This window comes from Thunnus maccoyii, chromosome 21, assembly GCF_910596095.1.
Source record: "Thunnus maccoyii chromosome 21, fThuMac1.1, whole genome shotgun sequence".
In the NCBI taxonomy this organism is placed as follows: domain Eukaryota; kingdom Metazoa; phylum Chordata; class Actinopteri; order Scombriformes; family Scombridae; genus Thunnus; species Thunnus maccoyii.
The window spans coordinates 17224511-17240987 of NC_056553.1; the positions used below are offsets into that span (position 1 = coordinate 17224511).

The 16477-nt window shown below is 39.7% G+C and overlaps 1 protein-coding gene across 6 annotated transcripts in view; it reads right to left on the bottom strand.

The window, feature by feature from the left end:
- The window catches only part of ctnnd2a (catenin (cadherin-associated protein), delta 2a), a 279187-nt gene that overhangs the window by 180894 nt on the left and 81816 nt on the right, over positions 1-16477 (bottom strand). For 3 of the 6 annotated variants that reach the window (XM_042399033.1, XM_042399034.1, XM_042399028.1), the window contains exon 1: positions 11266-11742. The exons of the other annotated variants lie outside the window; for them this stretch is intronic. In XM_042399033.1, coding sequence (XP_042254967.1) covers positions 11266-11427 — 162 coding nt within the window. In that variant the 5' untranslated portion in view covers positions 11428-11742. Of the gene's footprint in view, positions 1-11265; positions 11743-16477 lie in introns of those variants that run through there. 6 annotated transcript variants of the gene reach the window in all.

Below are 16477 nucleotides of genomic sequence, written 5' to 3' on the forward strand. Positions count from 1 at the left end.
GACAAAGTGACAAATAAACATATTTAAAATATTAAATGTATTATTGTTTGGTGCAAATCACTGCTGAAACAATTATTTTAACAAAAGTAATATTATAGTACGTCTTTATCTTTTAAAATCACACTTGCATACATGGGTCATTTTTGACCCAAGTGTGGAATATTAAATGATGAAATAAAATGATATAGCAAAGAAACACTCAGCCATGCATGAAATAACATAAGAAATGAATATGGGTCACTTTTGACTTTTGTGCATCAAGACCAAGTAGACTGCCAAGATCCACCCTTATAAAGTGTTCTTTGTCATTTTCACTTGAATCTTAGTTGTTTTTTTTAATGCAAAGCACAAATTTAACATCTCAATGAACAGGATCTATTTTCATTAGATTATGTTTAGTTGGGTTGTCCAAAGGCAATAAAACAAAAGACAGGCAACATTTTAAGGCAATAAATATCAGGCTAACATAATGGGACAGAATACAAGATAACACAGCCACAGTCCAGGCATCAGAGCTTTAAACAGGATAAATAGCAGCCTTGCAAGGTCAAGGTATTACATCTGCCCCTGGGACATCAACTGCCACACCCTCTACATCCATTTCAGTGTCTCCCTGGCCTGCTGCTGCGCTCCCGGTAGCTCTCTCCCTTTCTCTTCCTGTGTGATTGTGGGTGATTGTGTGAATGGAGACAGGTGTGTTGAAGTCAGGAAAGAGCCACACCAGCTTCGCCTCATCTCTGTAATCAAAGACTACAAAGACTCAGCTGAATGCATGTTCGTAGACTCTGCTACCAGTCAGTTTGCTAGGCTCCGAGCCAAATTATTTACTAGTTTTTGCTATTCAGCATTTTATCCTTGTCGTCTGTTCTCCAGTACTCATCCTGTTCTCCGTTTCTCTTTTACTCCTGCCTGTTCCGACTCCGGTCCCTGTTTCCTGCCCTTCATCTCGTCTCATCAGACCTGCTTCCCTGCCCTGGATCCCCGCTCTCCCTGCTTCCAGCCCAAGCCTCATAACCTGGTTCCCAGTTTCCAGCTCAAGCCCCAGCCCCAGTTTCCCAGTTACCAGCCCAAGCTTCCACACATCCACATTCCCCAGCCTTTGCAACAAATACTTTGTTTCTATCATATCCATGTCTCCTCACCGTTGAGTGTCTGCACTTGGGTTCACCTGCTTCATTCTATGTAACACAAGGTCAAGGTCAAGATAAATTTTATTATCCCAGATAGGGAAATTCGGGTGGTGAAGGTGCAGAAGTAAACAGAACAATCATAAAAACAGATATAAATATAGCTATACAATATGCAGTCCCCCTTTCCATAACCCCAGCACACATATTCACACACACACATACACAGAGCATTTCCAAACACCCTTGCTCTAGCATACGCTGACACACACACACACACACACACACACTAATGTAGAGACAAATACTTTGCACCAGACCATGTCTCCACAATGAGCATGCGCCAACTCTCATTTTGTTTCACCACTGTTAGTATAAGAACTAACAGCAGTATAGTTCTTTCTCCGTTTAAGCTAAATTGTCCCGCCTGCCATCATAAAGACACTGTGTGCTGTCTCTGTGTGACTGTATGTGTGTGTCTAGAGATAAGGCCCAATCATTATAAAGTGGCCTATGGGCAGCTATTAACAGTGCTGTTTTTGGATGGGAGACAAAAGGCTATCAAACAGAGCTATGACCTTCTATTTGAGAAGTAACTCTCTCTCCCTCTTTCATTCTTTCTCTCCCCTTCCTCAATCAGCGAAGAGGAATGAAAAAATGTGAGATGAGATGAGTGGAATGAAGGAGTGGGAAGGGGATGTGTGAATGGGAGCTGGTAAAAAGGTCACTCTCCTCTGCTCTGTCACTCCCATGCATATTAAACATCCCTCACACAGCACCCCTGTTCCTCCTTTCTAAGCTTACAGCTGTGGTTCATGAAGCCTAGGTATGGTTCAAATTTAGCTGAGATACATTTCCGCCCCTCTCTTTCCCCCCTCTGCTTGTCTTGTCACTTTAATGAGTGTGAAAAGTCATCCACAAGGCAGGAGAGGAGCAGCAGGGAGGGAGCAAGAACTGGATGTCGGGAGAGAGTGAGTAGAGGGAGAAAGTGAGGAGGAAAGACTGAGGTGTCCGTTGATGAAAGTCACATGAGATGATGGCCGAGGGAGGGATACCTGATCCACTCCCTCTGCATGTGCATGTGTGTGCAAGAAAGAGAGAACAAGAAGAAGAGAAAGAGAAGAAAAGAGTATATTACCAGAATGGCCTGATCATGTTAATGACTTCTTTTCTCAAACAATGTGGGTATTGTATGTCTGAGTCTGAACAGTGGGGTTTACTGTTACCTGCCATGGGGCATGTTTGTGTGTGTTCTTATATTTCCATCTTTGTGAGAACCAAAACCAGGATATAGATTTTTGAGTGAGGACTTTTTTGTGAAGCCGTTAATATTAGGTTTTACTGGATGGATAATTATAATTTATTGCAACTTAGATCTTGTTTTTGTATAACTGGTTATGATAATAGATGATGATAGAAGTCACTGAGGAAAAACTGGGAAAAAAGCTACATTGCTAAAACAAAGTTTGACAGGACAAGAGTCAGTCAAATAATCAGTAATCAAATAAATCAGTAAAATAATCAAAGAGGTTGTAAACAAACCAACAGTTTAGCCATATTACCTACCGCTTTATTTGGAGATAAAACTGAAAATGATCATACCTGAAATGTTGCCAATAATAATCCCTCAATGCACAGAAAAGCTATGTGTGTGCATACAACCACAGCATGTATGCAAGGTCAACCAAGAGGACAGTCTAAGATGAGTGTTTTCAGTTCATAATTTACAGTTTGCCTTTGTTTTCTCGTCCAAAGTCTGGCTAACCTGTAGCTTTGTTTAAACCAGTGAGACCATCTGACTGCCTGTGTTTCTTACCTCATCAGAATTCTTTTTCTACAATCTCAGTAATTACTCTGATGAGCAGGGTTATGAAAGCTGATAGAAATGATGGCCAAATAAGACCTAAGTTGTAGTAAACCTGAATTATCATTTAAAATAAGAGCTGAACTTCGACCATGTAGTTAGTGAAGGTTAATATTAATTTTAGAAGTACAGGAAAGAATGTACAGTCAGTGTAGGTTCCTATGGATAGAATAAAAGGAATGTGTGTTTGTATGTATGCATGAGTGTGCCTGGATTGATTGTGTATCGCTGTTCATGCATGTGCATCTGTGTGTAGGTGTGTACGCAGGTGCTACAGCCATCTGGCAAACATCTGTGATACTAGACAAAGAAATATTACACAGCTCAGTCTGGCTTCATTCTGAATCAGCTTTGCTCATTAACACATATCTTTTTCCACAACACATGATTCATTACTGTTATACACAAGGGGTACTAGTCCTTCCTATCTCAGTGATAACTGGCCTTTTCTGTATCAGCCTGCTTCTAACGAAATTTAATTTAAATTAGCAGCAGTACCTGAGGGGTGTTCTTTAATGTGATTATGGGTACAACCATAATGCAACGGACAGCACATCAGTACCGATAACAACACTAGCAATGTTTCCCCTATTTTCATTCGCTGCTGCAGCTAAAATTTCATATGATCATTAATATCAATGGGCTACTAATGATTTTCACTCGCACACTGTGCAAGCACGATAACACCCTATATTAACATGGAATTGTTTTGAGTCATCGACTAGTGCATCAAATCCCAGAATCCTTCTTCTCCTCATTCATCTATGTGAAATTTACTGCTCTAAGCATAGCTCAGTTAGGGCAGCGCATAATGTGTGTGGTTGAGCAAGTAGAGCAAGCGGCAGCAAAGTGACGGTGAATGTGAGAGGAGTAGAGCAAAAGGTTAGCAGTAAGTTGTCAGTCTGGCAGTAAATGTACAGTACAGGCTACAGTTTCAGTTAATAAATGCTGCAGCTTCTCAAGACCAAGAAAAGTCTCGCCTGTTTCCCCAACTGCTGGAAAAGTGAAGGGGGTTAGCCCCGACATTAGCGACAATAGGTTAACCTAATCTGACCAGGCTCTCTTAAGGTGAACTGACCTTTAAGGTGGACCAGCTATTCTGATTTAAGTGTCAATCTCAGCTGCTCCTACTGTAAACAGAGAATGGAAAAATGTCTGGCTGCAGTGTTTCTCCTGAGTTTGGCTCAGCAACCCCCACTCCCTACCCAAAAGCAGCCAACCTAGGGGAAACACTGAATAAGAGACCTCCCTCGAGGGGATTACAGCTCATAAACAACACATATACAAGAATTTTAACAAGAAAAACTACTACTATTACCAAAAAATATAATCATAATAACAGGACAATTAATTGATGGAAAAAAACAATATCGTCAAAACTGCCTTTGTGGAAAAAGAAACAAGACCAAACCAAAAAGCCATGAGGACACTGCTCTCTCATTTATCCTGGGTGGAGGAGGCACAGATGTGGTGGAGAAATAGCACAAATTGGAAGAGTCTGAGCAGTGGGGTAAATTCCTGAAAAATTAGCCTAAAACACCTATCCCAGGCATACCCAAAGTAAATTGAAAGCTGTTCTTGAACCATTTGGAGTACATGCATGGTTTTGGTCTCTTTTGAAAAGGTAACACTCTTAAGTCTTTTCCCCAACAGTCAGAATCATTGTAAGTGCTACTGGCATTGAGTAACAGAAGTTTGAATACACTGAAGTAGAAGGTTTTTATTTCCGCCTGAATATTTTTTTGCCATTTGAAGACTCCAAAGGACCCCTGCTTCAGAGTAACTGAAGCATAAGCACATTATAGTGCTTTTTCCCCTTCTTGAAACTAAACTTTGTGCACGTAAAAGAGTCAAAACAAGTGTTATGTTGGAAAAGCAGTTTATATAAAAAGTAACACACAGTAAAGTATTTAAATTTACATAATTTCCTGGTTGTGGCTTTATAGAACTCATTAAAACCGCATATGGTCATTTTCGTAATTTCATTGGCTGTACGAAGCATGAGTCATCAGCAGAATCTGTTACTATTGGCTCGGTATTTACACAAAAGAAGAGGGGTAGACACCTCCTTTCAACACGGAATCGTTGGCTATTGTAGGCTGTGGACAGGACATGGAAGCTCTTACTGGGTCAAGTGAGGTGTCGTTTGAAAGGTCAGAGTGCAGCCACAATTTTGACAGAGAAGGGTCTATGTGCAGTCTTGCAGACATACACGACACGCCCACTTCACTACATGACCCCCTACATGACATTAGGTATGTCTGCCAGCTAATTTGAAATGCTGCAACAGCAGTCCGTGGGCATTTATTGATGTAATTATGTGTTTTGGACTAAATATTTTACTGGATTGAATCAACTGGACCTTTGCCAATGCAATAAGACCGTTTTATCGATGGAGTAATATGAGGCTTCATAGGTGAATTGCCCCAATTTTTAATTGTTTGTTTGTTTGTTGGTGGTCTGACAGAGGCGTTGATTGTAGCTGCTGTTGAGGTTGTATCTTGAAATGCATCAGTCGAATCACAAGAATCTGCATTGAGTACCAACTTAAACATTGGAATTGTGTACATAGCATAGTTTGTGTATTTAACAGTCCACTGAATTCTGTGGGTTATTTCCAGTAATGTCTCCTGTGAATTCTGTTCAAAGTAAACAGAAAAGGAGGAGGGTGTGCCAGGAACTGCAAACAGACAGTTATGTCGGTAATAGTGTGGTTTACATAAACTGTAAAAAATGATAATCCATCTTTAAAAACCATTTAAATAAACCAGATGATGATGAAGTCCTCATACCAAATGAAACATTCAGTTCCAAAATGACACATATGAGTTTTGCATTAAAGCATTGAAAATTACTGAAATCTTACTGTGGAAGTTCCAAAAAAGCCATAAGAAATTTCCAAGGTTGTGATCACTGCCAACATTTAGTACTATGACGCTCTGTGAATACAGCCCCTCTTTTTGCAGCCAAATATTCTCAAACCAAGTCATGACAGTAAAGTACATTTTGATGTATAATGCTTTTTTCCCTGGAAAAAAAGGAATACCATCCTTTACTATGAGGACATGTAGGCACTGTTAAATATGACAAACATTACAGATAAACATTACAGAATGTAATGTAAAGAGAAAATACACTCTGCGCCTGAATTACCATCTTATTCCTGTAATTTTTACACTTCAGTTCATTGGGAATGAGAGCAAATGCCTCACAAAGACAAGGAATGGTGAGGCAAGACTGAATGATATTAAAGGAAGAAGCGATGGCACTGCTGAACTGGCAATAAATATCCAGTATGTCTGATATCTTTATGTTCTTTATGGATAAAGCAACATTACCCAAGTAAGAGTGTACAATTGTCAGCAATACAAAGAAATGAAATGCTTTTCAATGTCAAAGCTGAAACATTCTCACATACTTACTAGAAACTTCAAAAATAATTTTGTTGTCAACAAAGTGACTTTGGGGTTTGCTTACTGATGAGGGCTGGGTTCTCTGACTTCTGTTTTTGGAGGAGGGAGTCAGTGGTGTATACAGATCATAGGAGAAAACCCTATCAATTCTTTTTTGGGGTGGATTTTGATGACATAACTCAGAGGGCTGTTCCGGAAAGCAGCCTTAGAGAGCATGTTTGACAGTAGATGGAGCTATGTAAAGGTCCTTTGTCACATTTGGGGAGGATGTGCTGTATCTCTTTACCTTCTCTACTGATGCTCATTTAAATTCTGTCTGCTGAGGACAGCTTTGGAGCCAATTATGAGCATCTGAATTCTGGGATTCATTATACTGACAGTGTCTTTTATTAAAGAGGCAGCTGACAGTAGGTTTTGGTAATATTTTTAGTCTCTACCTATACATAACTAGCTCATTACGTATATAGCCATAACTGGTGTATTTTTTGTATTTTGTTCTATTTTTATATGCATCAAATTCTCTAAAACATTCCTGTAGATAATGAGTTAAATCCAGAATATAACTAATAGGGAAACATTATATCATTATTAATGTAAGGGTTTAAAATACATAAAATGGTAATGCCATTCATCCTCTGAGGAGAACTTCTAACCTTTTCTCAAAGTGGTGTAGAAAAACTTCATAACAACCTCAGATTTTCTGCTCTAAGTTTGGAGTATTTTTAGTTCTAAAACTTTCAGTGCAAGTCCTAGGAGTGATTCTGAGTTGTTTGATAAATATGAGCCCAGGATTAAAATATCTCTGGTCCAGGCAAAGAGGAATTCAGGAAAACAGCTTCAAAGACAGTCAAATCAAAGAGCTACATCACTAAACAGCTGAAAATAAGCTATTCATGAGGCTGTTCAGGCTAATAGTTTGTCACTTGATGAAAAACATTGAAAATATTTGCCATACTCTTATGAGTAAAATCCCCAAATCCTGTTCATGTCATGTGACTAGTAAACCACTAGTGATGACCAAAAGAAGCAGCTGTATCTGTTTAGATTTTGGATTCTAATCTCCCTCTAAAAATGCTGCACAGACCTGAGACGTATGACTGCCAACAGCTGGCCCATAACAGTTTTATATGCATTATAAATATTCAACACACAAACACAGCAATACTCTGACAGATCTCTCCCTCGTTAAATTATTTAAGGGCTCAGTGGGCAAAATGAAATCATCTCTCTCTTAGTCTTTAATTTCATTCTCTCTCTCACTCTATCACTCTGTCACACTCTCTTTTCCTTGTTCCAGTATGTCTCTCTCTCTTTCTCATTGTGTGTTCACACAGTTGTATGTGTTTGTGGGTTTGAGCTCATGTGCTGCAATTAGGAAACCCTGAGTAGTGTGAAAATATGTGACGTCAGCCTGGTTAATACATATTGTACATGCAGACATGTGGCTCAGGAGATAGAGTTGTCCACTAATCAGAAGGGCGGTGGTTCAATTCCCAACTCTATCTATATATATCGCTGCAGTATGTCAAGGTTAGAATACATACTGTAACACCAGAAAAAAAGGGAATACAGAAGGTAGATATTTGGAGATAGAAGGATAGTCAAAAGGGGTACAAAACGGCTGGTTATTGTTTGAACACCAATAAGAAAGTAATACATTTGTTGATATCACATTTTGCTGAGTATTTATCAAATCATGTGAACATCTTAAATGCTCCTTAACACCATCAACAGCTACACCATACTTAACCTTAAATGATTACAATATAAAATCAACAAGAGATACAATTCAGTCTACACTCAAAAAAGTATTGATAATCAATTTAGGTCTCTTCTACAGAGAAAAACAGAAAAACAAAGACAGCACTGCACTCCTTGAATTTCTAATTACATAATTGTTGATAAAGGTGATATATAAAGGATATATATAAATACAAAGGTTTCTTATCAATTAGTTTAGAAGTGTACCTGAGTTATTACAACAGCTCCTCTTTGCTCACCTTATTGATTTAAGTTGTAAAGCTTTGTCAAGACTGTTTAACTTGCAGCATTCAATCATTTTGTATTCTTTTGGACAACTGCACCTGTTGTTCACAAAGAAACTGTCTGACCTTTTCAAAGTCTGCTGCTCCTCTCATGCTGTTTTGAAAACGCAAACGGTCATTGTTAAATCTCTGTAGGCGCAGAAAGATTCTCCTAATTGGAAGTCCACTGAAAAATCGCCTGAGTCGCAGCCGTTGTCGATGTAATTCGGTTACGCCTATTTTGCCCATCTCCTGAATGCCTCTGTGTGTTTGTTGCTGTATACTTGATTGAATGTGTGTGAACCTGTTGGTGAAGAGCTACAGTGATTAACTCCTTTGTGATTAACTGTCCAGAGTAATAGATTGTCTAGTTTTCACATGTGGTGCACAAACTAATCCCTAACTCACTCTCTTTATCTGTGAATACTGTGTAAAGTTCTACTGTATTTAACTTGTGATGAATCGTCTAATTAGGGTGTATTATATAAGGAGGGCTATTCACTACACAGTTCCCACTGTAAATACTCACATCCTTTTTCTGTCTTTCCCTTGCTCCCTGAGCAACAGCTAATTCAATATTACCCACACCGGCAAGCAGACATGGACAAACATAATATTCAAGTCTCCTGATAAAACACTGTATATGCACTTGCACTTGGCATACACAAATAACATACAAGTAATACAGCACAGCCATGGAACAAAGCAGAGAAAATCATTTGGTCTCTGTAGTACTAAAGCTACAGTACTTAATACAAAATAATTCAGTCTCCATTTACAGATAAATTGAGTTCATTAACAGCCTTTCCTTCCTTGCCTGCCATCAATAGAACTGTTTCTAGATTCCTTTGGAGATTTCTTTCTGCTAGAGAGACCACATTTACTGTTTGGCTCACTCTCTGACAAGCTCATGTACTTTTTTCTGTTGGTTTCTAAGCAAAGACAATCACAAGGCAGGACCTGCAATCTGATGTCATATAATGAACACAAAAACTAGTAACCCTATCATATAGAAGAGAGAGTATGCTTTGATGAGGTCTTATAGACTGAAAGCTTAACCAATACATGTGAAACCTGCATTGATTTAAGTATGGGGCTGTTCTTTCTCCAACTCCAAAACCTTAACAAAGCTTAGGCTGGGTAAGCAGTTGATTTCCCTTTGTATTGAAAACAATCTTTAAAAAGTGCTTTACAAACACTTCTTGATCCTGGCCTTATTTGATACTCATTCAGGGGTGCAAACTCGTCGGGTGTGAAAAAGATGACAAATATGTGAACCCCCTGGGGGTGTATTAAAGTGCATTGCATCCACTATACAATAAAGTTAATCAGACAAAACAGAAACACAACATGCACAACAACTGACAAATCAAATGGAAAATACAGCTTCTGTTATATTTTAGTAGAGAGAGAGAGAGAGAGAGAGAGAGAGAGAGGGAGGGAGAAACAGGGATTAAAGCAAAAGAAATATTTTGACTGAAATTTTTTCAGGCTGCAGCCAAGTCATATTCCCTATCTGCAATTTGTAAAACATGTTACAGCTAAACAAAAAACACAACATGTAAAATTATGAGATTTCAGCACCACTCTACACATAACCATATTCTCTAATGCAGCCATCGAGTTTAAATACTCGACCATAGTGTTTTAAGGGAAGACAATGCTTTTGAACAGTTTTTCTATTGCCAGTTTTCCTTTTGTCTATGAAATCAGACTGATACTTTTTCTCTTTCGCAAAGCTTTTCTCAGTTTTTACTCTTTCAAATAATCAACCATCTACATAACTTTTCAGTACATAAGTCTTTATTTTCTTATTAATTATTGGTTTACACATAAGATTAAGGGAAGACAACACAACTGATATTGCTATATTTGTTCTGACTTATTTCATGAGTTTGCCTAATTTGCATAATTTCATGATAAAAAAAATAAAGGTTATAATACAGAAATACTATGTATGTGTGTCTATATCAAAAAGTTTCATTCTGAGAGAAGAACAAAATTTATCTTGTCCCTATTCAACTGTGGTGCCTGGCCTTAAAACACATCCACCCACACCCACGTTTAGGTTATTAAGAAATTTCACATAGGCTTGGCTATGTTGCACATTGGGCCTATAGGTACAGAGAAAATAGATGATATAAAGTAGGGATGTCAATGACTCATTGATTATGGGTTAATTGTCGATGAAAAAGGGACGTGCGGCGTAACTGTCAGAAACAATTCTATAGATTTACTGTAGTATGCGGTTGCGCCACCAGACTGACCTCTTTTTAATGAGATTGCGTTTCGCCGCACAATCTATAAAACAAACGCCCTCCCTACCTCCGGATGAAGAAAAAGAGTCACTGCATGCCTGGATTTGCTCAGACAGTGTGTTGATAAACTCTGAAGCATAACGTTGTGAAAACTCCACTGAGTTGTTGTCTGGAGGCTATCTGAGGCTCATGCTACAGCTAAACTGGCATCTACAACAGAAGCAGCTGCAGACATCAGGACTCTAATTACGCATGCTTCCGACAAAATCAACATAAAAGTGATGAACTATATATGCGACACTCCCCTGCTCGTAATATAAATGCATTTTAGCGGTGGCAGTGAATGGACTGACAAAGTTGGAGTGACGGTATTTGTCAGACTGAAGTCCGTTGTGGTTAGACTAGGCTAGCCTGTTTTACATTTACATTACTTTGAATTGTAAACGTGAACTTGCCAAGCGCAAGGCTAACATCAGCTGGCCAGCTACCACATGTAGCAAACTGTTATATATAAGCCCATTGTTTATGGTAACTCGTTTTCACTTACTGAACATTCAACATCAACAATATCAATCTTACCGTTGTTATGCTGTCATGTCGAATTCCGATGTTTGAACTGTCACTCGTTGAGCGATGCTCTGTGTTTAGATATACCACTCTGGTCTGTGTCCCACGCACGCATACTGTAAACAATCCATAGAGTGGATAAATAATAGACGTAGCTACCGTGACATCACCCATTGGTTTGGGGACTCCCGTTTTAAACGTGGATGTTTTGAAGCCTTGAGTTTGACATTTTGGCCGTCGCCATCTTGGATATTTGGAGCCAGAAGTAATGAGAAGTGACCAAGTTTGAACAAGAGGGTGGAGCTGACCCTAACGCTAGCTGCTAGCTTCGTTAGCACGGTGCATTTACAGCATGGATGCATTGTAAGAGCTGGATACCGGAGTAAAAATGGCACCCATTCAGTTCTATGGGAATTGCTCCCCCGGTGCATACGCATGGATGTATTGTAAGAGCTGGATACCGGACTAAAAATGGCGCCCATTCAGTCAGTGGAATTGCTCGCCTGGCGCATGCGCTAAAAAACGTTTCTAGTTTCCGGGTTTGCTTCCGCGTTGTACGGCCCACTGAATATGCGCAGTAGTGTTTCTCCTGCTGGCCCCGCTCGCGAGTTCCCACTCGGCCCCATGGATGTATAATAAGAGCTCTTGTAATACATCCATGCTCGGCCCATAGACTTTACATTGTGATGACGCCAGACGCCGAGAAAAGCGATTTAAAAATCCGTAACGTCAAGTAATACCCTGCTTTATCGTCACATTTAAATTAAATGGGACCATAATTTACCAAATGAACATCATGCTGCATTTGAGAAACGTGAAACTAGCAATTGAGACCGTAAACCCTTTAGGAAACTGTTCACAGAGGTAATAAAAGAAAGTGAGAAGTAGGGTCATTTTCTCATAGACTTCTATACAATCTGACTTCTTTTTGGAGCCAGTAGAGTCTCCCCATGCTGGCCATTAGAGAGAACGCAATGGCGTCACTTTTCAGACCTGGAACTACCTGCTTGAAACAATCCTACTGGCTTGGGAGTGTGACAATCTGCGAAGAACAACATCTGGTTGATGCAGCCCTCATTGCTTTTTTTACACCATCAAAGTCCACTAACGAGATAGAGAATGAATTGTATCTCTCTCTCTCTCTCAACACATTCCTCTCACCCCCAAATTCAAAAACTCATTGGATCTACACAAATCACACAAATGATCTATTTTGGATTCAAAACGGTGAATTTTGCCAAAAGGTGACAAGTGTGCACCCCTATCATTGAAATTGTAAAATTCTACAGGTAATAAAGCGTCATTCATGAAATGTTAAATGTATTAGCTGCTGTAGATCCAATTTCAGCCACTCTCTGTAATTTTCTTATCCTTTTTTAATTAATACTTGCAGGGTGTTTTCAGCTGGTCAATTTGATATTTTCAGCAATCTCTGAAGCCCTTAGGTCATAGTGGCATTTAATTTAATGATGTTTGCAGCTGTAAAACACACATCTATAAATCAGGGTCTTTGTATAGAATAGAATGAAGTCCAATTAGTCAATTAGAGCAAGGCATATGCTTTGTTTTCAGCAATCTTGCCTTCACCTTGGTATATTAGCAGAAAACCTTTGAAAATGATTTTACTGTCTGTCACCACAATTCAATTAATGTAGAAAAAAGGACATATAAAAGACCAGTGATGAAATGAAGTTCTACTGTATATTTTACAAAAAAGGAATGTATGGTTGACAGGCGTGGACTTTCCAAGGTCAAGACAGCTTTGAGGCTGAGAAATCAGGATTATGGCTTGAAAGGTTGTTGAAATTCCAAGACGGGTTTGGAATATCTATTAAAGTCTGTTTGCTCTAGATTTTTTTAACCTGGCCTAAACAGGCCCAAAACATTTGACAAGTCTGTGTGAGTGTGTGTGTTCATGTGCACATGTGTGCAAGTGCACATGTATGTGTTGGCTCCATGACGGTGTAGGAGACAACATGATTGGGTTCACGCTCAGTGAGTATGGGTTTGGCCACAGACAAAATGTCACTTGGAAAATGTCACCGCCTAAATGCCATTGCAGCTCTATGTGCCAGTTTGTGTGTGTGTGTGTGTGTGTGTGTGTGTGTGTGCGTGTGTGTGTGTGTGTGTGTGTGTGTGTGTGTGTGTGTGTGTGTGTGTGTGTGTGTGTGTGTGTGTGTGTGTGTGCTCACACATCCCCTCACAGCACACCCCGTAAGCAGGTGTCTACAAGCTATCTACAAACTTGGTGCTGCTCAGTTGGCAGCATCTCCTTGTCAAGCAATGCAGTGATTTACTAATGGTAGTATTCACTGATGAATCTGCAGTGCTGTGTATATTGGCAGAGAGATGCAACATCTGGCTTCAATTGACATCTTGTTGAGCTCATGTACTACACATTTTGGCATGCATTTTAAAGGGGACATAATGTAGAAAGGGAAATTTCCATTTCTTCTTTGATTATAAAGCAGGTCTAGGTGCTGTATAAATACTGTGGAAGTATCATAACGCTCAGTCCACGGGGAAATGCACACAGTCTTTATCCAGAAACTATGCCTTTAAACAAGCTGTTGGATGTCACAACTGTACACTCAGCGTTTCCCCTACCATTGCCAGTCAACCCCTCCTGAAAGAAACAAAATCTGTATTTTATGTTATTCACCTAATTTATGTGCACTCAATGTGAGAGTCTCTACTGGGTTTTGCTGTCATTTATGGTCGCACTAGTTGCTCTCCTCTCCTCTGCTCTCTGTGTGCTACAATGTGTTACCTGTGGTTGGCCTGGGCATGCGTCACTCAGAAAACAGTAAGCCATTCAGAAGAGAGGGCATTGAGCAGACATCCATGACTTGTACAGTTGTACAACTAGGTGCTTTTTGATCATAAAAACATGCAAATGTCTGTAAATAGGCCACGGAAAGAAAATATTAACCTGAGAAACGGACATCATTTAAATTAGTACCCAGAAAGACTTGTTAATTTGTTGTTCATCTTTTCTGAGAGTGATTTGACTTGAGATGTTTGCTGCAGGACATGCTCTTTGGAAGATTTTGAATTAGAAAATAAGCTGAAGTAAGTGATTGTAAGTATGTATTATATAAAAAAACATCAGAGAAAGGACATACTGAAAGGACAAGTGTGTAAAATGGATATATTCCTTTTAATATTCAAGAGACACAATTTATTCACTCAGCTAGGGGTGGTGGTGGCCTAAAGATTAGAGAAATGGCTTGTGACCAGAAGGCTGCAATTTTGAATTTCTCAGACCAGCTGGGAAATTCTGGGCAAGTAAAGTGAATGTGTAAACACTGTCTTCTCTCAACACTTACTGGCAGTGTGCCCTTGAGCAGGGCACTCGCTCTCTATTGGCTCCTGTAGAGCAAGCAGCACACTAATATAAAGTATAGCAGTAGAGTGTGGCTGTACTGGGCAGCTGCCAGGTGAGACCGTGTGCAAGTGCATAAATATGAAGCAGCGTGATGCTGAAAAAGAGCAAGCATGCTCAGCAAAACCCTTCCATGAACAACGGATTAAAAAAACACACTTATTCACCCGGCAAGTGTCTTCCTTGACTTCTTTGTCAGCTCTTTCCCCGCCTCTCCTCTATCTCCACCACGTGATGTGACAGGGGACTCCAGGGAGGCCCCAAAGGTCATCCATCCACTGGCAATCACAAACACTTGTTTTGATAGATTAGCCTGTGCAAGCACACACAAACCCTTGCATGCTCACACAGACACGTGCAGACTAACTCTGGCCCAGACGCAAGTGCTTGCTCCAACAATACACATAAAAGTAACAAAGCATTCAATCTAAGGCAATGTGTCAACAAAAGTGCAGCCACAGCCAATAAGCTAGAGCGCTTATACATTCACTTCTCTCTTGTATAAAAACAGCTATTGACCACTTCTCTTTTTAATGGATTTGAGGAGAGAGAAAGAAATGCAAGTAAAGAAGAAGCTGCGGCCAATGACAAGCTTTTTATCAGCACCAAAAGAAAAAGAAACATAGACGTGCTTTTTTATTCTGTCCTCTTAAGATGGAAGGAGATGAAGCATAATAGCACACACAGTAAAAAAGTGCAAAAAGTTCTCTGAATACCATTGTAGCGCAGTTGGCTTTCAAAAGGAGATGAAGGGGAGATCACTGGCCATTGAGCAATGGAAAGTGGCTTCAAGTTAATGTGTGTATATGTCTCTTTAATCCCATAGGTGTCTGAGCTTGAGTGTGTCTTTGTGGGACTCTCAGTCTTGTTAAATAATTGTCTGTGTGTGTGCACATGAGGATGCGCATGCATGTGTTTGATCATGTGTAGAGTATGTGTGTATCTGCAGGTACATGAGAGCAGTTGAGCATATGTGCCTCTGTGTGTGTGTGTGTGTGTGTGTATGTGTGTGTGTGTGTGAGACAGATACAGTATGCAAGTCCCTAAGCCTAAACCAGAGCGACAAGCATGACGATGATAAAATCGCAGACAGGCCCTTCGGCACAGTTTTCTATGATGTGTAAAGGGCTTAGCAAGCTTCTCTGCCAGCTCCTTTCTTTGGAGTTCATTCACACTGTTAAAATAAAGCATTCACAATTCCAACAAAGTGGGAGCGTGTGGCCCATTTAATGTGAAGTGAATCGACACAGACACAATGCCACATGAGAACAGAGACATCCAGGGTGATGTTAAAAAAAAAGTGTGCTCCTTGTGTGTGTGTGACAGAGAATGTAGTGGCCTCTTTTGGCAAAATGATTTTTTTAATATTTCCTTTGTTAAACCCTCCCTGCTTTCTCCTTCCCTCTCCACTCCACATGTAGATAACATGAAGGCTGCAGGTGCTGCTGATCACCATAGGAGAATGTCAAGTGTTCATTTTCATTTAGAGGTAGCGGTCGTTTGAGGAGCGGTCACTTCTGTGTCGACAAAAATGTCACTTTTATCATACTTTAATCCTCCCGAGGCTCTATTTGATCGGTCGTCTCATTCCCTTTATGACAACGTCAAGGGAAGGGAGCCATCTCACGTGATCTTGGATTTTGTTAGTTTTCAAGTCAACTGCATTCAAAGCTGTGAACTATGTAATAAACATAAATCTTACCATTTAGTTAAAAGTAATTCAACTCATCTATTTTAAATAAGATAACATTTTTTAAATATTTTTTAAAAAAGTGCATTCCTGCGAGCGCTGAAGTCTCAACCATTGTCATTCTTTATCTAATAGTGCATGTGCCTCAG